This window comes from Choloepus didactylus, chromosome 19, assembly GCF_015220235.1.
Source record: "Choloepus didactylus isolate mChoDid1 chromosome 19, mChoDid1.pri, whole genome shotgun sequence".
Classification (NCBI taxonomy): Eukaryota; Metazoa; Chordata; class Mammalia; order Pilosa; family Megalonychidae; genus Choloepus; species Choloepus didactylus.
In genome coordinates this window covers 64,062,212-64,088,692 of record NC_051325.1, presented here as the reverse complement: position 1 = coordinate 64,088,692, position 26,481 = coordinate 64,062,212, and the positions used below count along the sequence as shown (strand labels likewise).

Here is a 26,481-nt window from a genome sequence, read left to right as displayed (position 1 = left end):
CATGGGACCCCAGCCAGGAGCGCCACCCCCCTCGCTCGCCCCCCAGCCCACGGTGCGCTCCTTGGCAGTCGGCTGAAGGAGCAGGGCGGGGGCCTTGGGAAGTCAGGGGAAGAAGCTTTGGCTTTGACCAGAGGCAGCCACGTCACGCAGGCCCGGGGGCGCCCATGCTGCCCCACGCCCGGCCTCGCCAGGACCCTCGGAGGCCTGGATATGGGTTTGGTGCCTGCCCCACCCCAGCCAGCACGGACGAGAACTGCCTAATTGCAATCACCGCCAGCACCGCACCTTCCCCGAGGACCCGTGATTAATTGCATCAGAGATCGCTTCATTAGCACGCCTAATAAAAGGTGTCACTGGATTTTCAATTAATGTCTTTATCCAAGCCTTCCGGAGTTTCACTCTGCTCCCAGGCGCCAGGCGGCGCATCCCAAGCAGGGTGGGTGGGGGTCCGGGTTCTCCTGGGTACAGGTGTGAACCGCTCTGCAGTCTGAGAGCTGCTGCCCCCACCCAGGGGCCTGGACACAGGGGACCCACTCCCCATAGACAGTCCACGGCTGCTCGCTGAGTCCTGGGCTGCCCCCGGGACGCTGCCTTGCTCTTGGTCGCCTCTCCAGGGCTGGGCCACTCGTCTCTTTCATGTTTTTCGGCACCCAGTGGCGAAGCTCACAACTCAGGAGGCAACACGTTTCCTTGGAGGAGCCCCTGCTGTCGGAGATGTGCCTCGAGCTTGTCTCAGCCTACCCTGCACCTCAAGCAAGACTGACACGCGTAGGACAGCTTATCACAGGTGGTGAGAACTGTCCTCTGGAGCCACTGCTCCCTGTTGGTGCAGCCAAACCACCTACACTTTGATTTCTTTGATTTAAAAAAATCATAAACAAAAACATGGAATGGGGCCCTGGGTTCCCAAAGTGGGTTCCTTGGAGCACTTGTCTCATGAGATGCTCCCTGGAGAGGGGTTCTGTGGTCAAACAGGTTTGGGGAACTGTGCAAGCCATCTCTCACTCAGATTCACAGAGCACGTTGAACCCATAAAGGCATCTCTACATAAAAGAATCTGTTCAACTTTGTTTAAACCCTGATTCCCCATGGGCTCTTTTGTGCCAAAATACCCACAGGAGCTGCCAAACACTGCCTCACGCTGCTTTAATCGATGATCCCCCCCACAGTGCACCGTAAAAACGTAACTAGTCCCATGAAGGCCTTGTATTCATGCTAAGGAGCTTGGAGAATTTGGCAAACGTTCTCCCTCTCTGCTGGGTTGACCCTTTAGGGTGGTTTTGGGCAGCCGGGGACCCCCATGCTGGGTTTCCGTGATGTTCTCCCTCCTAGCCAGCTGCTGAGAACTTCTCAGCTGGGCAGCAGCCTCCAGGCCCCGGGGCCAAGGCAGCGGCCAGAACACGGGGCCTGGCGCCCATCGGACCCACGGAACCCGCTATGGGAACCCTGGGCCGGGCGGGGGTTGCCGAGGGGCTGGAATATGCAGGGGTGAACGAGCCCTTCCAGGCACCAGAGGGAGGTAGGAGCCATCCCCTCCCCACCCTCGTCACACAGCCGGGTCAGAGCTACAGGAAACCCGAGGGGGGCCGGGGAGGTATGTCGCTGGCAGAGGTCTCGCCCCGCAGTTAGACCCTCGCTGGCCACTCTGGGTGACCCACTCTGCCAGCGCCTGGTCTCCGTCCCACTTGCACCCCCCCAGGACTCGACAGCCATGTGGGCTGGTGGGTGCAGCCCCCGGCAGGGACAGACGACAGGACGTGTGGAGCCCGGTGTAAAATGAAAATGCCCGTCGTTCGAAATCGTGAGGAATTTCAGGGTGGTGACAAGGGCAGCTAACGGATCGGGGGCCCCGCTCTTCTGCACAGGAGGAAGGGCAGGTAGCAGGTGCTTCCATGGCTTCTCAGAGAGCACAGCCCCCTCCCCACATGCCCGTCCCCGGTCCCTTCGGGAACATCTGCTGCGGTTTCCGGGGCAGCAAACAGGACATTGAACCCTGGCGCCTACGCCACCCCCCTGTGCAGTGACGCCTTTACCTCATGTCCGGAGTGGGGGGGCATGGTCTGTGCCACCAGCAGCCGCACCACGGCGTCCCAGCGCTCGGCCGTCTGCCGGTCCCACGCGGTCACCGTGAAGGCCACCTGCTCGGAGGGGATCTGTAGCTCCCGGGCAGCGAAGACCGTCCCGTCCGCTCCCACTTTGAAGTCTGCACTGTTGGTCTCATACTGCGTCCCCCTGGTCCCCAAGCAGCTGCTGAACGTCACTGCAAGAGCAGAGGGGAAGGGTCAGTGCCGCCCGGCGGGCTAGAGGGCGGGGAGCAGGGACGCGTCAGGTGTCTATTTTCAGCAGCGGGTTCTCGGGCTCCAGCGAGCAGCCAGAAAATGGTGATTTCACCAGTTCCTCGACCTTCCGAGAAGGTGTTGTGTTTTATCTCTAACCCCTACAGAATCAGCTAGAAGCCTTAAAAAAGGGAAATTAAGAAAAAAAAAAGCCACCAATGCACTTCCATTCTACTAAAACACAGCTGTTCTCCATTTCTGCAAATGGTTCTCTCTCTTGTCACCATTATTTTGAATTCTACTGGAGTCTGTTAATGGCATGGTGGGAATTCTCTACCTAAGAAATTTCCCATTTCCCCTGCCACATGCCAACCTTCTGTCTGCCAGCACAGACTCCAGGGCACGTAGTGGCTCCATGTTTTTTCCCCCACGGAGGCCACGTGCGCGGAACTGACACCTGCCAGCTTGGCCTTTGTGGCAGCCAGGTCAGAAGCAACTGGGGCCGTCACCTTGGCATGGCAAAGGGCTTTCTTGGTTAACTGGAAACAGTGCGGCTAAGGCAACTGGGCTACTGAGGCTGCCGGGTAGTGCGTATCGCTTTGCTTACAAAACATTAATCAGGCAACAGATTTGCTCGCCCCCACCTCGCCTCCATGACACCAGCATCGCGGCTGCTTTTAACTCCGGTGCAGAAAAACGACCCTCCCAGGATGCATACTCATTTGGATGACGTTAGTGTGTGTTTCCTACATGTGCTTCTGCAACTGTCACCTAATGCTGTGGTAAATTATGAGGCTCCAAAAGCAAGTGTCACATTCAGCTGATGAAAACGATGGATAAAGTTCCCTAGTATTTATAAAAATGTGGGTATCTAGGCAATTATGGTGGGAGGATTGGTTTTTAAAGCAATTTCACTGTCACAGCTTACATGATTTAATTACTATTTATTCTAAAAACTAAAAAAAAGCCACTTGCTGTTATGTTTGATAAAGTGTTTTTCCTGTGAGTTCACCTTTTATTGTTGTTTGCCTTGAAATAATAAATAACGTCTGTGCCCTCACCTCAGACACTTCACTTTGGGCGTGCTCCCCAGTTACAGGGACCCTCCCACTTCTGGGTTTAATATAAAAATGTTTTCAAATAGGATGAAACCGTCTCTGGTCCGAGAGAGGTGAGTGTGCCTGCAGTTTCCAGATCTGCACGGACAGTGTCTCCGTGACAGATCGGGGCAAGCAGACAGCTGCCCTCCGATGCGGGATAACTATGCTTTTTCAAGCAACAGGAAAATTCCAAACAGCTTTGATAAGACTCTTTGCCCCAACAGTAAACAAATTAAAATCAGCAACAAACTCAGGGGATCAGTCATTTCTGACACCCACCTATCACCGACAGATGAAAACGACAGCTCGGTGATCGCCGGAGGTTAGCACGAAATACATAAATAAGCCCCTTTTTTCCATGAAAGCAAATTTCCAATAAGGCCAATGGAATTGACGGCAGTGGGAGGCTTTGCGCTTCCTCAGGATTAAACGAGGCTGTTATCATATTCTAAAAACGCTGCCACACAGCTTGGGCGACGGCACCGGTGAGGGTCGAGGCTGCTTTATGAGAAGACGCCCCGTCCGAGCTGCCCCGACAGGAGGCTTGGGGTCACCGTGCGCAGCGGCCACCATCCTGAGATGACGCGGGCCTCCGAGTCCCGGTGAAATCAGAGAGGGCGCCTCGGGAGGCCACGCTGCCCAGCAGCCTGCAGGGATTCTACCAGGGGCCGAAACGCGGGCCCTCTCCGCAGGCGACCACGAGAGCTTCCCGGAGATTTAGAAGTTAACGTCACTCCGGGTTACGCTTAATGCAGGCCCCTGCGACGATGAGAACCACGGGGGCTCCGTGACGTGATGACATCCCAGCATCCACGGGAAGGTGTCAGAGACGTGCAGGAATGTCCTGCTGCGTTCCCGACTGGCCCCGAAGGGGGATTCCAGGAACAAAGGTCAGGAGAGGGTCTCGTCATGTCCCCCAACCCCCTTGCTGGAGAGAGGCTAGGAGGATGGGGGTGTTCAGAGGGCCGTGGGGGCCGGGGGACCCGCTTCCCAGAAGGACGGAAATTCCTAACAGTGCACACTCGTGTTCAATGCTGGGCTGTGGCCTCCTTTCCAAAGGAAGAGATCAGTAAGGTATGTTTTTCTGAGACATCGGGGGGCATTAGTAAAACATTAGCACTGAATAAATGAACGCTCACTTTTGAAGCCCTGTGAAATGTGGGTTTAAATGGATCAAAACACAAACACTGCTCAGAATGTTATCAACACTTTGCCTTGCTATAAAAATGGCACAAGCGTGTGGAGGCAAAGGGAGAGACTTCTATGGTTTTGGTACAGGAACAACTTCTATCCCTGAGAAGCCAGTTTGTCTTTCCCTCTTCACTTTGGCTACTGGGAAGCTCCAGACAATGCTGTGGCTGCTTCTAACAATAGCAAGCCTTTTCCCAACCTCAGTACCAGTTGTTTCCATCCTGTTTGTCAACTTTATTCCTCTTCAACCTGATTCCTTTTGTATTTTTGTGGTCTGCTTGTAGCTCTGAGAGTTTAAGTGCTTTCCCGAAGAAGAGGAAGAGGTGCCCATGTATGCGCAGATGTCAGTCCAGGTGTGTGCAGGTGTCAGCACACACCATGTGTGCGTGTGCGTGTGCGTGGGGGAGATGCTCCTGACGGCGGTGCCCGGCACGGCCTCTGGCTGCACTGTGCCCTTCTCCGTTTTGCTGCTGCCTGAGTGTGGCCTGAAGTCTGAGCCAGAGACTCGGCTGGAGAGCCGTAAAGCTGATTATGGAATTTTCTTTAGCCCTTCTCAGCTTTGTGCTGCCACTCACCTCTGTTGCTGCCAGGAGCAGCCTGCCCCTCCTGCATCTCGGCCTCCACCAAGCAGAGTGTCCACCGCTCCAAGCCTGCTGCCCTCAGTCTCCTCCTGGGGGGCGCCCCGCCTGGCCCAGCCTGCCCTGAGCCTCGGGGTTCTGGCCTCTCCAGACTGGCCACAGAGACATTCATCTTCTCAGTGCTGGGCACCTCCCTTTGGCTTTGGAAGTGGGCTCAGCTCTGCCCGCCGCCCCCGTGGCCTGGGGAAGGGGCCAGGTGGACGATGAGCAGGAGGGACCGCACATGCCTGGAAGCTTCTAGGGAGGGAGGCAGCAATGCCAGTGAGCAGGGCAGAGCAGTTGCAGCAGGACTTGAGATCGCCCTCGTGTTCTCTGATTCTCTGCCAGGGCAGCAGGGTTGGCAGGGGCCACGACGCCCATCTCACAAGTGAGGAAACTGAGGCTCAAGGACGTTTCCTAACTTCCTGAAGCCAGACAGAGGCGGCCTCCAGCCCTGCGAGTGCCACCCTGAGCTGGCGTCTCCGGGTGAGGCTGGTAGCAGGAGGCGATCCTCGGGCGTCTCGCCCGTTGCATGTTTCAGCCCTCAGTGGGTGGACTTCTGTCACTATTTAGAGAGACCCCACAGGGCTGCTCCAGCTGCGCTCCAAGGCTCCAGCTGCCCACGGGCCTCTATGTAGCTCGTCTGGATCCTCGCCTTGCTCTCCCACGCTGGACCCTGCCATGCTCCTGTGGACTGGGACCCCGCTGTGAGAGAAGGTGCCTCGTGGGGAGAAACACTTGGGTGGAAATGCAATCCACGAAGATCAGCCTGACTTTTAAAACCAGGCAGGGCTCTCTCTCGAAGCCAAATGTGCAGGTGAACTCACTGCCCTCCCCATTACGTGGGACCTGACACCCAGGGGTGTAAATCTCCCTGGCAATGTGGGACATGACTCACAGGGATGAGCTCGGCCCTGGCATTGTGGGATTGAGAAAGCCTTCTTGGACCAAAAAAGGGGGAAGGGAAATGAAATAAAATAAAGTTTCAGTGGCTGAGAGATTTCAAATGGAGTCAAGAGGTCACTCTGGAGGTTGTTCTTATGCATCATATAGATATCCCTTTTTAGTTTTTAGTGTACTGGAATAGCCAGAAGGAAGTGCCTGGAACTTTTGCACGGCAACCCAGTAGCCTTGATTCTTGAAGATGATTGTATAACTATGCAGCTTACACTGTGTGACCGTGATTGTGGAAACTTTGTGGCTCCCACTCCCCTTATACAGTGTATGGACAGATGAATAGAAAAATGAGGACAAAAAAGTAAATGGATAATAGGGAGGGATGGGGGTATGGGATGTTTTGGGTGTTCTTTTTTACTTTTAACTTCTATTCTTACTCTTTTTTGTGGGTGGTAATGAAAATGATCAAAAATTGATTGGGGTGATGAATGCCCAAGTGTATAATGGCACTGAACAATTGATTGTACACCGTGGATGACTGCATGGTATGTGAATATATCTCAATAAAATTGAATTTAAAAAAACCCGGCAGGAATCTGCTCAGAGAGCCGGGGTGCCCTGTGTGTTCCCCCGCAGCGGTCCCCCCTCACCGTGGCTACCTGTGGCAGCGTCTCTCTGCGGTTTGCTAATCACTTCCATTAGTTTTAAACAACCTTGATAAGAGACAGGAGTCCTGAGAGAAATTAAGTCTAATTGTTTGAACACGCTCAGTCAAAGCCCCGGCCCCTCGGTGGCCAGGAGGCGGGGCCCGGGAGGGGGGCCCCGGGAGGGGGGCCTGGGAGGGCGGGGTCGCCCGGCTGTCCTCACCCCGCCGGACCAGCCAATCGGCGATGTGCTGGCCTCACGTGTGCGCTCCGAGGGGCGGGTGTGCACGCAGAAGGGACGGTGTGCAGGCCTCGGAGATGGGTGTGCATGCCTCGGAGATGGGTGCGCGTGCCTCGGAGATGGGTGTGCATGCCTTGGAGATGGGTGCGCGCGCCTCGGGGAGGGTTGCACGCCCTGTTTGTGAGGGGGTGTGCACGCTGAGGGGAGGGTGTGCCTGGTAGCGATGCCCACATAGGGCTTGGGGCTGGTGGGACCAGGGCTCCAGCGCTGGGTCCTTGACCTCCAGACGTGTGACCTTGGACAAGCAGCAGCTTCTCCGAGTGCCAGAGGGGTGTGGCCAGGAAGGTCAAGGATGCACCGGGCCCGTCCTTCCTGCAGTGCCTGGCAGGGAGCAGGTGGGCGAAATGCCAGCTCGTGCCAGGGTCTTCCCTGCACCTTGGCCAGAGCACACCGTTACCCGTTTGACTGAGGAAGAGGGTGACTTGCATGCAGAGGCCCCTGGCGAAGCCCATGCAGTGTCCTCCTGGTGCCAGGCACTGGGGATCTCCTCGGGAATGGCACAGGGACGCCACTGCACCCTGAGGGGACCCCAGGCTCGTGGAGGGATGGGGAGCAGGCAGGGACAGCATGGAGGGTTGGACCATCCAGGCCACCATGGGGTCACAAACAGGGGTCCCTACCCAGGCTGGGGGTCCCCTGAGGGCAGGAGCTGCAGAGCCCCGCAGGACAGGTGGGGTCAGCCAGCACTTCGGATTCTGACCGTGCTTGGATTCTGTCTTGTGCCCCTCTGCATCCCGGGGTGTTGGAATCCATAGCTTCTGGGGTCCTGCTGAGGCTGACCCCAGCCCACATACCATCAGCCCCCCACCTTGGCCAGGACGGGTTTCATTTGAAAGCCCCAGTTCTGTTCTGAGGCGTGGAATCCACTCCATTCATTCGTTTGCCAGTGGCTATGTCTGCCGCCTGTTACCAAACGGTGACTGACTGCTGGGCCCGGCTCAGTATTCGGAGCCAGAACTCAGCACGGCCTGAAGGGCTGAGCACGTGTGAGAAATAAACGCCAAGGAAAACTCTGTGACTGGACGGCGCAGAGCAGGGCCCAGCAGCAGAAAATTCAACACGATTGGCGACTGCATTTCAGCAGCAAACCCCCACCCCTGTCCACACCCCTTTTGCAGGGAAGTTGGTAAAAGCAATGAGGCTGATCAGACATTCCGGGCTTGTCCTCCTCAAGCTGGGATGCCCATGCCCAGATAAGGGGCAGCGGTACACGGGGCAGCCATCTGTCAGCGACACGCGTTTCCCCTCCCGCTGCATAAATGTCGGTCTCGATGTATCCCGGCGGCCGCGCCGAAGCCCGCTCCAAGCGCCGTGTGTGTTAGCCACGGAGATCTGCGGCCTCTGCCCCGGCCTGACCTCGTGCAGCTCCGTCTCTGGGTGTGACACCGATTCTGCTCCCCAAGAGAGGATGCGCTCACTGACCTTCGTCGAATGTGATCGGAAACTGGACACGCAGAGCGAGCGTGGGCATCCTTCATTCATTCACTCAGTGTGGTTTTATGGATACAATAGTCAAAAAAATCATGGGCAGCCACTGCTCCGGGGAGCTTTGTGGGTAGGGGGAGCTGAAACTGACAAGGTACTGACATCAGAAGGTGTGACACCAGACGGCAAGGACCGCATCTGGGAAGGAGCATGGTTCTGGGAGAGCGGCACCCAGGCACGCAGGGCAGGGCGGCTTCTCAGAGGATGGGCGGCTCCCGCCAGGCCTGAGGGACAAGAGCATCCCTGAGGGCAGGGGCACCCTGTGACAGAATGTGCAGAGCTTCTGGGGCAGAGGAAGTGCAGAGAGTTCCGGGCCTGAGAGCCAGTGCGGCTGGAGCAGAGGCTGCCGGGGAGGGACAGCACAGAGGAGCAGGCCAGCAGCCAGCTCCTCCGCCACGAGGCACTACAGATTCCGAGGTTGGCTAAGGGAGACGCGCCACGAGGATTTCCGGGGCTCCTGGGGCCTCTGGGCAATGGCACGGCCCCAGCCGTCCAGGCCGGGAAGGGGCACCCCAGAGTGGCTTATACACGCCCTTTGGAGCCGATGTTGAGGGGATCAGAGGCTTTTCTGTCCAGAAATCAACCCAGGGGGCGGGTTAGGAGTCCCCCCTGTGGCTTCAGAAGCACATTCCCCAAATTTAGCTACAACACTGATCCTGTTGATCGGAGCAGAGATTCCAGCACTCACTTCACGGGCTCTCGGAGCCATCTGCTGAGATGGAAAAATTCAAGAGACCGGAACTAACATGCAGTTATAGCAAGGCTCTTTAGGATACGAGGTTAATGCATAAAAGCCAACTGCTTTCCTCTATGCCAGCAGCAAACAATTGGGATTTAAAATAAAAACTACACCACCATTTACGTCAGCATCAAAAAAACCCCAAGATACTCGTGTATGAGTCCAACAAAACATATAAACTGTAGGATCTATATGTGGAAACTACAAAGCTCTGATGGAAGAGATCAGAGGAGAGCTAAATAAATGGAGAGAGATCCCACGTTCACAGACAGGGAGCCTCAGTATTGTTCAGATGTGAGTTCTTCCATTTTGATCAGCACAGTCCCAGCAAGAAATTTTGTGGATTTTGGCAAACCGATTCCAAAGTTTCTGTGGCAAAAGCCCAGAAGAGCCAGGCCAGTACCGAGGAGCAGTGCAGAGGCCCCACACACCCAGCTCCAGACACCAAGCCACGAGCACACGAGTGTTATCGGCGAAACAATAGACACGTACATCAGTGGAAAGGAATACAGAGCCCAGAGTTAGACCCACAAAAATGCAGTAACTGCTCTTTGACAAAGGAGCAAAGACAATCCAAGGGAGAAAAATTGAAGAAGTGGGAAAAGAAGGAGAGCAGGAGGAGAGAGCAAGAGTGAGGACGTTGGAGAGGGTTCGTCTGTACACGAATCACCCCTTCATTCAGCAGAGGCTTGTAAGGACTGGGCTGTGCAGGAGGCGCCCAGCCCGGCCGAGGAGCACACGGGGCAGCAGGTGCGGGGTCCGGGGGCAGTGGCCGTCGTTCCCACCAGCGGTCCCCACAGCCTCGGCCTGGAGGCAGAACCCCCATCGCGGTCCCTGCAGGCAGCCCCCTTCCCCTGCCCGCATGCCCTGTGGACCTGCCTCCTGACCCTGAGGGCACTTGGCGACCAGCACCACTGCCCACGCTCGTAGGGGACGCTAGCACTGCTGCCCAAAGCAGCTCCCACGGGCTCCCTGGGCCCCCAGTTCCGGGGTGCTGGGATGGCCGTGGCTTCTGAGCAGAGGCCGGGAGAAGGGCCTCCTCGGCTACAGCTGCACGCCGGCCCGGGCCGAGGCCCAAGGCCTGTGCCCAGAATCTCATGGTCTCCCGGATGCCCACAAGCAACTGCCCCCACTTCCTCTCCCACAGACCGCAGCCCCGCCCCCACCCCGGGACCCACGTCTTGCCTCGCCTGTCCCAGGCGCAAGCCCAAGTGCACATGGGTGTGAATGAGCCCGAGAGAGCCGGTCTCCAGGGCGAGGGTCTCCCCCACAACAGCCGGCTCCAGTGACACAGGATACAAAATGCAAAGTCCACGCCCTGGGTGAGGGGCAGAGAAAGTTCTACGGAGCTCAAGGGAGGGTGAGATGTGCCTCAGAAGGCTGCACGAGCTGGACCAAGGCACTGGGGTATTGGGAGGGAATTCATGTCTGCCTAAAAAGATACCTCCGTGTGTGTGTGTGTGTGTGTGTGTGTGTGTGTGTGTGTGTGTGTGTGTGTGCGCGTATGTGTGTGTGTGTGTGCGCGCGCACTGGATGGGCAGAGAAAGTGTATGTACAACCACAGAGAGGGTGCAATGGCTCAACTACATTTCTAGAATTTTCTAGGAATGTTGCAAACTTACAGAATGTCAGGACAGGAAGATGCTACAGAAATTATCTACTCCAGCCCCTCCTGACCTTGCAGAAATGACATGCCGTTTTAGAATGCATTCATTCACTCAAGGAATTCCACCATCCGAACTGATTGCCTGCGGTGTGCAGGGCTCAGGGGCCCCGAGTTGTTCCAAATGCCTTCACCCTCTGTCCGGAGCCCTGAGCCCTTTTAATAGCAGTTTAATTGATGCCAAAAATGCAAAGCATGCAGCAAGCCCGATGCCATTATGTTTCTCTCAGAATTTTGAGCATGCATACAATTTACAGCTGATGCAAATGCCCCACATGAAAACTCTGCCTCCCCAGCCCTCGGGCCTTGCTTGGATTTGGCCAGTTCTTAGATCTAAAGATTCCCTGGATTTGATATTCACCGTGGGCAGCAAACAGAATCAGGCCTTCAGCTAAACAGCAGAGACCTACTTCTTTCATTCTTCTAGGATGGTGCAAATAACTTTCTTAAAAAATTATTTTATCTCTATCCCCACACACAGATGCGTGCAGCGAGGCTGATCCGAAGCTTATGCCGAAACGGCATCAGACGCTCAACGAGAGGAACTGAGGCAGCTCCCCCTCATTAGGCGGCTTTTAAGTTTAACCCTTTACCCTCATCATTTTTAATTGCTTCTTCCATGAAAGGAGTAGGGACGCAGCATGCGTGGAGAAAGGGAGTGAGTGACAGGCGGATCTGCTGCTCCTCTTTAACAGCCTGCCTGACATTTACACAAGCATTAAGTTGCGTCTTCCCCAAGACTGGCATGCTGGAAAATTGCACTGTGGTTATGAAACATCCCTTTTTATTATTTTTCTTGTAGAGTAAGTTGAGAAAGATCAAATGAGCCAGAGGTGAGATGAGAGCTGGGACGGTGCCAGGGATGCTGTGCAAAGCAACAGATGAGCTTGAAACTCACTGGTTTGACCAACAGAGTGTGCATCCATCCATGCACCTTCCATCCATCTGTCCAACATCCATCCCAATCCATCTATCCATTATCCATCCACCCATCCATCTATCCATCCATCCATCCATTCACCCACCCCATCCAACACATACTCATGTGCTCTAGGAGCTGGGAGTCAGTGGAGGTCCATGGGTGGTGGGGAGATGGAACGTGCAAGCAAGCACACTCATGAGCAAAAATCATCACGACAAGGCCAGGGAGGGTGACAGGAGAGAAGGTCAGTGGGGTGAGAGGCAAGGCGTTTGTGCTGAGGCCTCATGACAAGGGGAGCTGGCCACAAGAGATCAGAAGGAAGAATGTTCTGGAAGTGGGAACAGCACATGCAAAGGCTCCGAGACACGGAGGAGCCCACGGCCCTGTGTGTGAGCTTCCTGTGATACTGTGATGATGCACCATGAGCCATAAAAACCACGGGAATTTACTCTCTCCGTTCTGGGGGCCAGACATCTGAAACGAAGGTGTGGGGGGGCCGCGCTCCCTCTGGGGGCTGTGGGGGGCTCTCTCCTGGCCTGTCCTAGTTTTCCGTGTTTGCCACCACCCTTGCCACGCCTCGGCTGGGTGCTGCTCTGCTCGTCTCTGCCTCCGTCTCCCCCGGGTCTGTCTCTGGGCCCCTGCTCCTCTCCTTCTGAGGACACCAGTCCTCCCAGGCAGGACCCCCGTCAGCTGACCTCACCCCCCCAGCCTGACTCCTACCAGCTGTAGAGGCCGTCCTTCCAGATCCGCTCACACCTCACAATGCACCTTCTGTGGGGGGCACGAGAGCGCGTGGAGCTTGGTGGGAGAGGCGGGGATTAGGCCCGGAGGGTGGCAGTGTTTGGGAGCACCCCGACAGGTCAGCGGGAATCTGGGGCTCAGGACCTTCTCTGCTTAGGAACAGAGAGAACCCAGTTGAAGCTGAGAGGCTTCTCGACGCTGGAGGCTCAGTGGCATCCAAGCAACGCCAGCCGGTCCTGCTCCCCCGCGCCTTCTGCTGCTCTCCCACTTACCCTGTGATTCTCACACACGGAACCGAGCCCTCTGTTGTCAGGTGTGGAAGGAACCTGGGCACTGGAAGGGGAGGTTGAGGATGTGTTGGCACTGGGGCCTGAACCAGCTCTAACTCCAAGGTCTCTCTAGATGGTTTTCTCCCACTGCAGACTGCTCCTGCCCAAGCAGAAATGCCATCAGGGAGAGGAGGGCTTCCTGTAGGAGGAGGCATTTAGCTTCCTTGGTGGGACTCGGTCAGAGCTGGGCTGGGCAGGAAGCCCACGGCTGGGAAGCCCCTTGAGTTGTCTGCCCCAGCGGTGATTCTGGCGTGTGAGACAGAAGCCTCCGGAGCCTCATGGGCCAGGCAGGGTTCAGGGGCAGGGGGAGAGGCTGGTGTGGGAGAGTCTGTCCGTCTGTCTGCCCTGGAGGGTTAGGGTAGGCACACCTGGGCAGGGACTGTGCCTTTCCCTTCTGCCACTGAGCCCTCGTTGCCCAGCACAGAGCCTGACTCAGAATAAAGGGTTGTGGGAGGAACCAGTGACCCCACGGGTGACCTGGGGCTCGGCAGCCTGGGTTCTGGGGTCCCCTGAGACAAACCCCAGCCGTCCTTTCCCGGTGTCCACTCTGCTATGCTTATCGGGATGTGATGCCAGCACAGAGCTGGGCTCGGGATCCGCAGGGGCTGGGGCTGTAGGGGGACGGGGCCGGAAGACCGTGGGGGGCCGGGCTGGCCGCTGGGGCCCGGCCGTGGGGAGGCCCCTGCAGAGGGTGGATGCAGCTCAGGCCAGGGAGCGCCCCCAGCCCTGCGAGGGCAGCACAGAGCTTGGCAGAAAGATGCAGGTGGCAGGGGAGGCCGTGCGCAGAGGGCCCCAAGTGGGCGTCTCTGCACCCAGCACACCCAGGGGTGTTCCTTTTGCTCCCACGGAGTCTCCAGGTGAGGTCTGGCCCCCGAGGAGGGCATGTGCTCCAGCCCAGGAGCGAGGAGGCCCAGCAAGGCAAGCCTGAGCACGCTCTGCTCCCGCCCGGTGCCACCAGAGGCTGCAGTGTTCCGGGGCACCATCTCTGTTCACTGCCCACACCCCGAGGCGGGCTGCTAGGACCATCCCCGCTCCCAGTGAGGGCAGGCGTCAGAAATGTTAAGAAAAGAAGGCTATGTTTTTACTGAGTATCTGAAACTAACCTTCCATGAACTAATTAACATGCACTAATGTGAACTACTGTTCATTCATTTGTTCATTCATTCAGTCCATCAGCACTGATTGGTGCCGCTCGGGTGTGCAGGCTGGCACACTGAGCACAGTGCTTCATGGAGCCCTCCAAACCCACTTCGTTGTTTCCACTTTCTAGAAGGGGGAAGTGACACTCAGAGAGGTTGATGGACCCTGCAGAGGTCCCACAGCCAGGATCGGGGCATCCGGCTCACCCCAGCTGTGCCTCGTGCCACCAGGAGCCCCCGTCCTTTCCTTCCAAACCCGACCCCAACCCTCGGCCCGTGAGCCCCTGCCCACACTGCAGAGAATGGTGCTAGGAGCACGGTGCGGCCTCTCTCGACGATTACAGCCTCTCCCAGGCCCCCCGATTCTTTTCAACAGCTCTTGCCATGAGGAGATATGTTCAAAAACAGATGGTCACGCTACATTCAAAGCCCTGCCTGGGAAACACGTCAGCATCCTTGCCAACGGTCTCAAAAAGTCACGTGGCTGGAGTTTCACTCAATCTGGGGAGGTTGGGGGGTGCCCGGTGCAGACCTCCCGGCCCCCCAAGGCTGACACTGAGGGAAAGGCCCAGGACAGTGCTCCCCTGATTTCCTGGAAGCTTCTGGAGACAATGGCAGGCTCCTGCTCTCCGTAAAGTTCCATCCCACGGAAAGCAGCGTCAAGGGATGCTGAACTGCTCACAGCCTGCAGTGGAGGGCCGCCGTGCTGCGGGGCGAGCGCTGTTTCTGAGCCAGCAGCTCGGTCAGGGCTGTCTCGATGGCCCTTGGGACCCGCGACACCAAGAAGACGGAGGACGGCAGCCCCTGTGCCCTGTGCTCTTACCAAGTGCAGGAGCCACGCCAAACTCAACGTGCAGATCATCTCCTTCAGCCCCCAGGGACACCCCGCTTTACAGGGCAGCAGGCGGAGACGTGAGCCCCAGGCACACCCCAACTCGCCAAGGGTGCCTCCGTCGAGTGGGGGGGAGAGACGGGGTGGATCCTGAGCAGAAACCAACATGACCCAACTCTCCAAGGAAACAGCCCCGGGGCGACTATTGGGTAGTGCACCCCAACAGTGTGAGCCCGAGCTCCCGGCCGCGCTGCCACCTTCTCTGCCTTCAGCCCCTGTGCCCAGGGACCCCGGGAAGGCCTGCTGGCTGTGAGGATAGGGTGGGCTCGCCAGGACCGAGTCCAAGTGAGGCCCCTCCCCTTCTGCTGGTCCCCAATTCCGGCCTCCTGTGCGTCTCTCATCACGCAGCTGGAACGCGTGACCGGGAGGCGACACAGAGGAAGATGGAGCTGCCGGCCGGCCCGGGGGAGCCGGGTGGGGTGCAGCCTTGAAAGCACAGAAGCAGGACAGGCTATTTCCAGACTCGCCAGCCTCTCTCTCGCTAGCGTCCCACCTGCCACCCGCGCGAATGAAATCCCCAGCAGTGGAGGCCCAGGAGGAGCGAAGTGTCTTAGTTTCTAAGACAAATGTGCTGCTAAAACACCACCCCCCCGGGGTCCGCCTAACCCCTGGCATTTACCGGCTCCCGATTTCGGAGGCGAGAAGGCCTGCTCCTCCTGGGGTGGGGTCTGTATCTTCCGGCCGGCCAGGAATTCTTGGGGTTCCTTGGCTCCTTCACATGGCGGTGTCTCCCCCTTTCTCTTCCGGGTCCACTGACTTCCGGTTTCCGGCGGCTCCTGGGGCTGCTCTGTCCACCCTCTAAAGGCCTCCAGTGGCCTCTAGTGCCCCGGCCCAAAGCCCGTCCTGACCTGGGGCCGCTCTCTAGCTGAGCTGCGCCTTGGAGACATCCCGTTCACGGCGGGTCCAAATGCAGAGCAAGACCGAGCACACGGCTGAGGGGGCGCACGGCTCCAGGCCCCACCGACGGCTCTCCTCCTCCTCTCCCTCCCCCTTCCCCTCCCCTTTTCCTCCCCTCTGCCGATGGGGAGCCCGTGTGAGGATGGGGTCACCCAGGGAAGGCGTCTACACCTGGTCTGCGATTTTACCCCGTTTTACCAAAGGTGCAGCTCAGGGCTGCTGGGCAGCGGGGCGCTCTCTGCTCTGCGTCCGCTCATGGCCCTCAAGGCCCGTCCCAGCATCCGCAAGGAAATGGGGCCGTGAGAGGGTTCCAGAGGGCAGGTCGGTGGACAGCAGGAGCCCAGCAAGGGCACTTCCGGAGGGCGCTGGAACCTGGAGTGAAGAGCCAGAGGGACCCGAGAAGCCGGAGCTGTGTTTCTCAGCCTCTCCATGAAGGGGCGCCCAGCTGTACCCCCAGGGGATGGGCTGAGACAGGAACAGGAGGGGCCTCACGGGGGCTTCGCCGGCACCCAGCAAACGGCTGATCCCTGAGGCCACGAGATGCACCCATGCACCCAGCCCAGCCCGGCGCATCGTCCACGCCCCTCCTCATTCCTCTACCCTCTCCACACCCTCCACGTCCCCCACCACATCCCCCATCTCCTCCACGTCCCTCCTTGTCACTCCATGTCCCTCCTTGGCCTCCACGTTCCCCCACATCTCTCCTCGCCACTGCCCATACCACGGACACGCACACCCATGGGAATGCCACAGGCTGTTACAAAGCTGGTCAGGCGCAGGGAGGGACAAGGCGCTGCTCAGGGGGCCTCCTGGGTGGTTTGACGCCGGGACCCCCTCCTGGCCATGTGTGAAGGAAGGAAGGAGCGATGCTCATGTACACACACACTCACACACTTGCTCAGGGAGCACGGCTGTGTTCCTGCGCACGCGGCGATTTCCCCCCGGCCCCGAGGCCTATGGGCCTGCGATGGGGTCTGCAGATGACGGCCACCCTGAGCGCCGTGGGAAGGGAAGGGTCCCGAAGAGCCGGGACGGATCACCATCAACCCACGGATGTGCCAAGGAAAGGTTTTCTTTTGTGCCTCAAAAATACTGGAACTGGCAACCTTTGTTCTCCTCTGCTCTGTTATTAAAAACAAACAGCAAAACTTTTCCCTTTGCCCTCGACCACAAACGGGCAGGTGGGAAGGAAAGGTGAGAGGCCGTGCCAGGGGTGGCTGCCTTCAGCCAAGTGGGCGGCACCGCTGACCTGGGCGGGAGCATGTCGGGGTTCGTACACAGCCATGCGGGTGCCCACGGTCTGGTTCTCTCTGCCATGTCTCAGGGCCGGCCGTGTCTCAGGGCCGGCCCTGCTGCGTTTTATGCCAGGAAGGGCCTGGGCTTTGGTGGAAAGCACCAGCGCAGGTGGTGACCCAGCCCGAGGCTGCGGTGCACAGTGGCCTCTGGATGTCGCGGAGCTGGGACACCTGAGGCTGCAAGGCCAAGGCTGCTGCCCTGGTCCCTGAGCCGTGGGGGATGGAGAGGCGCGGCCCGAGCCCAGCATCACCGGGAGGTGGCACACGCATGCCTCTGGGGTGGGGGCGCTTTGAACACGGTGGCACACTGGGCACGGGGCAAGGACAGGCAGCCTGAGGACAGGTGGAAGGGGGGGTCTCTGGACCCCAGCCCCGAAAGCATCCAGTGACCTGCCCCTGGCCCATGTGGGAGCTCCTGCAGCCCCAGCCCGCCTCCCGTTTGCTTTGGGGACCCACTGGCAGCAGGCACCCCACTTTCCTGGCACATCGTCAGCTTCAGTTTGCTGAGGCAGAAGCCAAACACAAACCTGAACTTTACTGCCCAGCTCCCTCTGTAAACACACTTGGGTTGGCTGCCAGCCATTTTTCTACAGTAAATAAAAAGCAACTCAGACAGTGCAAATATAGTTTTTCCCCTCCCTAAATCCCACAAACCTACCCGGGCAACCTCTCCCTGGGTCCTCCGCAGCCAGAGCCAGAGGCCCAGGGATGGGCAAGCCCCTTCTGTCTCCAGGTGCATCCAAGTTGCGTTTGGCTTAGAGGTGCTTGGGGATCAGCTTCTGATCCACAGACCCTCGGGGTGTCCAGGATTTGGGGATGAGACCTCTGCTCTGTCGGCTCTGCCTCACGTGCCCATTCATCGGACAGGGCGCCAGGCAGATCCACCGCTGCAGACCTGGCCTCTTCCAGCCTCGGAGGCTTGCCAGCCCACGGGGGAAACAGATGCGGGAAACTTCAAAATGCAGCGCACTTTGGGCCTCCCGGAACCAGGTGCTGGGAAGGGGTCAGACTGGTCTCGGAAGGCTTCCTGGTGGAAGAGGCGGCTGTCCAGGGAAGAGGAGGAGGGAATCTGACCACACCAAGAGGGCCTAGGGTGGGACGGCCCCCACAGAGAAGGAGGGCCCCCCCCTTAGCCGGGGTCTGACCTGGGCCTCCACAGCCGGCAGGGACCTCACAGAGGAAAGGGGCCACACCCCGGGTGATCTGCTCCCTACCAGGCTGGAACTCCAGCGTGTACCTTCAGGGGATTCGGGGACACAGTTACCAGACCCACGACCAGAAGAGCTCGACGATGAAGAACGGATCCACCCCAACACGGAGAGAAACATCATCGTTCCTTTTTTTTTTTTTTTTTTTTTTATGCTTCTAAAACATCATTCCTTTTTAACGGCCTTTAATAGGCTACCCAAAGGAATAGGCTGACCCAAAGGAAGCAAAACCCAAGATGTCCGTTTGGTCACTCCTAATCCACATCCGGTTTCCAAAGAGCATGAAGTAAGAAGGAGCAGAATATTTGTGGGTGAAAACCACGGTACAAAGAATGTTCCAGGATTGGTGTTCAGGGTGCAAAATCGTGGTTTCATGTTTGTGATGACCGTGCATTTTATCTCTTTCTCGGAAACTGTCAGTGCACATTACAGCATGAAAGGGTCCGAGAAGTCCTTCAATCGGGGGGACCTGCAGAACTTTAGTCACTGTTTCTCAACATTGTTGAACTCCTGTGTCATTTCTGGCCTCATAGGAAGAAATGCATATTGGGGTTCAGGGTGTATCAGTCAGCCTAAGGCTGCATTAAGCTGATGTAACAAGCAGCTCCCAATTCTCACGTTGGAGCAGGAGAGCTCATGCTACGTGGCCGTCAGGGTCAGCTGGGAGGCTCTGCTCTCTGGAACCTTCAGGGACAGAGGTCGAGAGAGGTTTCATCTGCTTCCCTGAAGCCAAGGCAAGGACAAGCAATACTTGTTCTTAAGGCCTCCCCCTAAGAGGGGTGCACCAGTCACATCCCCAGTTAGGCCCCCCAGTTGGGCCCCCCCAGCTGCAAAGGGAGTGAAGGACCACCCACCGTGTGCCTGGAAGGGGCTGGGGAGGGCTCTCAGTTGGTCATCCTCAGGCCACCACCTGCATCAGTGCCCATCAGTGTTTGCTGTTTATTCATAGACCCTACAGGAAACTCAGGGGCAAAACTATGCTTTCCTTCCCATGACAAACACAATGGAAAATAAAAAGATAACCTCACAGGCAAGTCCTGCCTCTGAAGAAACCATTGCACGAGCTCCCTCCAAAGTCATCTCGTTCTGCCCGAGCCCGAGTGCTCCTGCCCTGTGTTTCTCTGCAAACTTTCCCACATCCTTTTGCAATCCCAGTTGTTCTTTCTCCCCCGTGAGACAGATTCCTGGACGTGGAGGTTCTGCCATTTTGCTGTTTCTATCCGTGAGTGGAAAAGAAAATGACCAGGGGTTGAGCCCTCCTCCCATTATCTCTGACACACCATGTTCCACCGGGGGGACCGGTCGTTTCTGCTGACCCCTCCCCTGGCTTGCCTGGGCTGCCATCACAAATCCCACACGCTGGGGACTGGGAACACCAGAGATCTCCCGGCTTCTGGTCCTGGAGGCCACGAGTCCGGATCACGGGGTTGGCAGGCTGGGCCCCTGAGGCTGGCAAGGGTGGCCTGGCCTGTGGCTTCACTCAGTCTCCTCCTCAAGCACTCGGCCGTCTCGCCCTGGCTCTGTCTCTCACCCTCTCTCGGTGTCTCTGTCTGTCTCTTCCTCGCTCTCCCCAGGCACATGGCTCAGGACTCCCCCGAGGCAGCTTGGCTCCGTCTCAACTAACAGCGTCTCCGAAGACCCTACTTGCAGATGGGCTCCCGTTCACATGGCGGAGGGCTAGGATGGGGAAATGCCTTCTGGGGCCCACTTCAGTCTCTGACAACCGCCCAGGCTCCTGCCCCCTGTGGAAGCTCGCACTGGCCGAGCCTGGCAAGAATTTTTCTCCAGAGACCCCTACCCGTTTAGTCCACGTCTTGGTGACTTCATCCCTGGCAGAGGAAGGCCCACTAACGAGGTCCGTCTCGGGGTCATCGGTGCCGGCCCCGCACAGTCCGTGACCAGATCCCCAGAGCTCGCCAGCACTGGCCTTGAACCCCACACCACCGTCAAAGGCACTCCTGCACCTGCGCTGTCCGTCCGTCTAAATGGAGATGCTGTTGTGCGGCATTATGCAAATGAGATGTTTATCCCGAGGTAATTATCCCTGGCACAATTTTAACATGAAATCTCGATAAAGAATTTTTTTTTAAAAAGAGACCAGGGAAGAAGCTTAGCCAAACACATAAAAATTATATGACATTTTACTCCTGGGTGTAAATTAAAATTTACAGAAAGGTCAATGAACCAGGAATGCATTTTTTTCAGATGATTTAGACAAATGAGGACCAGGGAAAGCTGCAGGCAGAAGGAGCCTCTGGCATCTTCCGTGCCTTCCGCCTCCTCTGTCCAGGGAGACCAGCCTGGCCAGGTCCCCCCAGCCCACCTTCATTAGCAGACAGGAGCCTCGGAGCCTCCCTCAGCAAGCAAAGGCCCCTCTCAGGGAAGGGCAGTCTTTGGGCTACAAACTCCTGGGTGCAGAAAGGAGAAAGCCCAGTGGAGCTGCACTCGATTCAGCTCAGTTCCCCTCACCACTCATCTAAGGGGCCCTACTACGTGACTAGCACCTACTGTGTGCAGAAACGACATGAGGGATGCAGAGGAGGTCAGCAAGCTGTCTCGGGAGGAGCTGGGGCTGGGCGCCGGCCGGGCGCGCTGTGTGGTCTCGGGCTGTCAGATCTGACCTGGCCCGAGTGACACAGACCCGCGGACTGACAGTGTCCTGGTCACTGACCCGCGTAACCAGGGAGACCAGCGAGCTAAGTTTTACTCTCTCGTGTCGGAGGGAAATGCACAGGTCTCCTGCACCGTTGTGTGGTGCCCACTGAATGAGATGACGCATGAGTGCGATGCCTGGCACTCAGAGGCTCCTTGGGAGACACTCCCACGGACCCTAAAATCCCGCCGGAGAGGGAAAGAGATGATAACCAACACGCAGGGAGCAGAAGACCCAAGAAGACGGCGCTGTGAGGGTGGGCTCCCCGCGGCCATCTCTATCGGCTGCCCCCTGCTCGCGCCAAGCCGGGCCACCCCTTGGACCCCTCTCAGAGGAGAGCCCCAGCAACACCGGACAGCGGGGCTGGCCCTGGACAGGGTCTCTCCTTGCAGCAGCCGCCTCATGCTTACAAGACTGGGAGGAGAACTCGGCTCCTCAACACCAAACATGCACCCCAAACGCGAGTTGGCGTCTGGAAGACCATGGCCCGTACCCTGGAGGCTGAGGCCGCTGCGACCCGCTAGGGAGCCAGGGAAAGGCACCCTGCTCCCCATCCCTGCTCCCCATCCCTGCTCCCCATCCCTGCTGACTGCCCCTGATCCCCGTCCCTGCTCCCCGTCCCTGCTCCCCCTGCTCCCCGTCCCTGCTCCCCATCCCTGCTGACTTTCCCTGCTTCCCATCCCTGCTCCCCATCCCTGACTGTCCCTGCTCCCCGTCCCTGCTCCCGGGGCGGCCCCTCCAGCCCTCCCCTCCTGCTACAGACGAATGCAGAGAACTTCAGAGAATGAAGCTCCGAGTCTGACAAAAACAAGATGCAAAGTGGTAATTGCGATTTTTAAACCCCGCAAATAACTACAACACATTGCACTCTTCCCTTTTTTACTCCTCACAAAAGCCAGGTGCTTCCCCACCTCTATCTCAGCTTTATCCGACCCTCAGGGCTGCGGAGCGCATCTTGATTTAAAGAAACACTCACAGAGTGAAAGAAACTCCGAGGGATTATCCATTCTTCAGAAGGAAAGACCAAAAGGAGCCAACAGAAAGACACGGCCCCGCCTGTCATCCAGTATTAACACGATGTCCACAGACACTTTGGGGAGGAAAGTTCCTACCGCCCTATAATTTCCCACTGTTCTCCCTTCTGAGGGAAAATGGGAATGTCTGGTTTTTCAGGTGAGCAGCGTCTAAATACAGCTCGGTGCATTCTGCGTTCATGACTCTAAAATAGCAGTTATATAGAGGAACAAGACAAAGACGCAGGGAAATTCTCTCTCTTTGGGTTGGAAGGGGAAGAGAAGCAAACGAAGGTTAATGCTTTAGTGAAATATTTCCACAGTTATTTCACGCAAGCATTTTGCAATATCCCTAATGTTTTCGCACATTACCCACTCTTCCGGGGAGAAACAGCTTGTGTTTTTGAAAGCAAGGAATAAAAATCTAACAAGCCTCCATGGCTGACTTGTACCTTGGAAGGCTTCACGAAGAGGCTGCGTGGCAGGAGATGTTCTTTGACGTTCGCACCAAACAGTGGGTTGCATCTCTCTGTATTAGTGATGAACAGAAACTGCCAAGACTTTAAAAAAATATATCTCTGACTAGAATCCGTTGAAGCTCACAATTATATGCTGCTTTCAAATGCAAAGCCATTTGGCTGCAGAGAACATCAAGAAGCTCAGATACAGTTTTGAGGGGGGCCTTTGCCAGCCCTTCCCACTAGCATGGGGGTGGCCACTGGGGGGTTTCCTCCCTGTTGGGGTTCATCACACTTTAAACGGGGGGTCTTGGGCAGGGCATGGAGCTGGGGAAGCTCCACCTTCCTTAACTCACCACCAACACAAGCTCAAACCAAGCTCTGCCTGCAGCCAAAGCTGGCAAACGAAACCTGGTGTGCGTGAGCTGCCGCTAAAGCCTGGACGTGTGTGGGTGCACCCGCGTGTGCATGTCCAGAGGGGTTTGGGGGTTCATGGGCCTAAAGCCTACGGCACTGGGTGAGCGTCTCTTTTAACGTTTGCACAGTGCTGGGTCCCGCTGATCCTATTTTGATTAATGCCAGCCATCTGTTAATAGGCTATTTCTCATCTCGTGATGCCCGGCACAAGCAATCACAGCAGCCTTGCCTCCGTGAGGGTGGGCAGAGGCCACCAAGCCCCGGCAGCCGGCTCTTCCAGGAGGGATCAGGGGTGCAGCTGCCCAGGCACCAACCCAGCAGAGTGTGCAGTGAGCAGCCGGAGCGGCTCCTCGTTCTGGGTTTGGGTGGAGACACCCAGAGTAGCGCTCCGCTTGTGTCGCTGAGTTAGCTCCTGGGACACCTGGGCCCATGTTTTGGGGGGCCTGGGGTCTGGGAGCAGGCCACAGCAGGCTTGTGCTCCCCGAGGAGGAGGAGGCAGTGCAGAGCTGGCTGCACGGGCTCCTCCCTTAACCCTCCTCGCTGATATGGAGGGGACAGCGGGACCAGGACTTGGTCTTCTGGGTGCTTCCAGATGGTTCTTCACTGACCCTCTCCTCAGTTCAGGATGTGGTCTTGCTTTTTGGGGACCAGCCAGCCTCCCCCAGCAGAGCCTACTAGTGAGAGCCAGCATTTATGGAGCGCTCAGGCCATGCCAAGCTCTGCTCAAAGGCACGTGCCCGTGTTGAGCCCTGGAAGTCGGCCAGGGTGGCTCCGTCCATCAGCAGCCAAGCACAGAATCCGTGGGTGCAGCCTTGGTGAAGTTGCTGAGGGTTCTGACGGGCAGCTGGTGCCAAGAATCTCTAATCTCGACAGTGCACAGTGATGGGGGCAGAGACCCTGAGTGCCTGCCTGCTGGCCGTGGGCTCCACGGCAGCCATGTTGGCATCAGCCAGAGGCCGGGGGTCGGCAGACCCTCAGCTCTGGGCCTGCTGCCGGGACCCTGGGGACTCGTGTGCACGTGCATATGGTTCTTAGCTACGTCAGGTTGCAGCGCCCACAACGCGGTGACAGCAGCTGCAGTGGGGAGCTACACGGAAAGGTGCTTTACTTGCACCCCATTTAGCCTTCCCTGCTTACGGGGGTGTAGGCTCTGATTCTGCCCCCAGCGAATGTCACCCACAGACCTGCACGCCAGCTGCCGGAGGGAAGCTACAATGCGGAACTCCAGCCCCGGAGAAGCCAAGGGCCTTCTCAGTCCTTCTGCAGAGGAGACATGCCTAGACCTTCCTTTCTGAAACAAAGCATGTCAAATTCAGGCCCTTGGGGACTCCCTTTTGGATGCACATGGACGGGGAAACCGTCGGTGGGGTTTCTAGTTAGGACCAATGCTTCCTTCCGCGGGTCCTGCCCCTACCCCAGCTCAGGGCGGGAGGCGGCCAGCGGGTGAGGCCTGGCCACCCCTCTACAGCTCAGGCCCAACAAGAGAGGAGCAAGGAGGGCGATCCCCAGACAAGGGCCTTCTGCACAGGCTCTCTGGGCCCACACAGGGGCCCCCCCAAGACTGGGGATTTGGGCGAGCACCGAGTAATGGTGGGGATACCAGGTGGGGTCCCAGTGAGGTCCCCCAGCCACAGGGGCTCCTGGTGCCACTGCGGGGCCTGACACAGCCCGTGAGACGAGCTCTGGGAATATGGGTCCTGCTCCCCAGCCTCCGGTCTCGGGGCCTCCGCATCCAGGGGGGCAGAGCATGGCCACCCGCAGAGGCTCAGGCGGAGGCAATTGACAAACGCCCACCGGCGGCTCCCTTCTTCAGGGTGGACCTCGCTCTCCTCAGTCCTCTGGGTGAGCTCAGGCTCGACCCGCCTGGGGGCCCCGGACCCTCCCAGCAGCGGGGACCCGGGCGCTGTCACTCGCCAGCAGGTGAGACGCACACCCGGCTGTGGGCTCAAAGTTTAAATCTCGCGTTGGGGAGAACGTCCTGCCCGATCCGGTTAATGAAAAAATGTTCACATGGCTACAAAACAGGCGGCACCACCTGTTTTCCAGCATTTTGAACAAAGCCTTCGGAGGTGGAAGGTGCTCCGCAAATGAGGATAACTGGCTCATGCCATTTGTGAGAAAAAAAGGGAAAAACCCACCTCCCCGGCTTGGCTTCGTGGAGAGGGCGACTCTTGGAGGGCGTCCGCGAGGGGCCTTGCCAAAACCATCCCAATTTCCTGGTGCCCTCTGGCTCGGACTTACTCAGGAAACTGTGCGATGAGCTCTGCCTTGCTCCTTTATTTTCACCTCCTGATTAGCCAGCAATAAAAATGTCATTAAAAAGTAGTAAGCCTGACATTCCCTGACAACCTTCTTGATTAAATCTGCAGACTGTGGAACCCTCTGAAAGTGGCCTGGCCAGTTCCCGGTTTCGTGCGCTTGCTCACACCTGCCTGGTGAGAGCTGTAGGTGTGTTCTGGGGTCAGAATTTGGGAGGTGGGCTATGTCACCCAGGGGCAGGGGGACAGAGGCTCAGTGGCTCCCTGACAGTTCCCTCTCCTCTTCCCCAAGTGTTGGCCGAGCACTGGCCACATGCCCAGCCCAGGGCCAGGAGCCAAGGCCATGGGGTGAGGCAGGTGCCGTCCCTGCCTGGCCCTGAGCCACCGCCCCACTCCGGGCACCTCGGACCCCCCACGGTGTTTTTAATTCCCAGTCTCCGTCTTATTCTGAGGCTTTTGTAAAATACAGTAAGAAAGGGTGAGCAGGAAAGGCTCACGGCATGGATGTCGCCGCGGTGGCACAATCCTACAGAAGCTCGGAAGGCTCACTCTGCACTCCTGTCCTTGTCTCGTCCTGATGCAGGACGGTCCATGCACCCTTCCACCCGCTGCCTCGCAAGCAGCCGTGAGCGCCCGTGCAGCACTGCAGCGTGACAGTGCACGAGGTGGAGAGCCCTGTGAGGCGAGAGGGAGGGGCTCCAGCTGGGGGTCCAGGGGGGCTTCTTGGAGGAGGATGGGAAGGGGCGGCCATGCAAACACCAGAGGAGTTCCTGGGCAAGGCCCGAGGAGGCCGGGGGGCAGGGGCTGGCGAGACTAGGGTGGGAGCTGGGAGGGTGCAGCTGCTAAGGGGGGGCTGTGAGGAGAGTGGTGGGTGTCCGACAGGGAGCACGGGGACTGATTTGGGCTTGCCAGAGTCCCCGTCTTGGGGAGGAGGAGGGAGGCTGTGGTGGGCCAGGTGGGGGCTGGGGGTGTTGGCGGCACCTGCTCAGGTGGTGAGGACAGAGCCTGCTGGTGGAGGGGCGCTGGGTGCTGTAGATCTGGTTTGGGGTAAATGTCCGCCCTCCCTCCAGCCACGCCAAGCTCCGTCGGTGTGCCCAGGCGTGTGTCAATGGCGACGCATGTGGGTTGCAGCAGCACTGGCTAACTGGGCTCTTCCTGGATTTTACCCGGAAGACACACAGCCGTGGGCAGGCGAGTGAGGGGTGCAGTTGCGGGGCCAGAACCCCCAGAGTGCGCTGGATCGGAGAAAGCCAGTCCCACGGCCGGTGTCCGGAGTGCCCCTGGCAGGCTGCCCACTGCCCACTCCCCACGGCAGTGCCCTCCTCACGGCGAGAACGCAGGCTCCA

General features: G+C 57.9%; 1 protein-coding gene across 4 annotated transcripts in view; it reads right to left on the bottom strand.

The window, feature by feature from the left end:
- Positions 1-26,481, bottom strand: part of CDH4 (cadherin 4) — a 607,874-nt gene that overhangs the window by 182,724 nt on the left and 398,669 nt on the right. For all 4 annotated transcript variants that reach the window (XM_037812041.1, XM_037812039.1, XM_037812040.1 and 1 more), the window contains one exon: positions 2,034-2,260. In XM_037812041.1, coding sequence (XP_037667969.1) covers positions 2,034-2,260 — 227 coding nt within the window. The remainder of the gene's footprint in view (positions 1-2,033; positions 2,261-26,481) is intronic.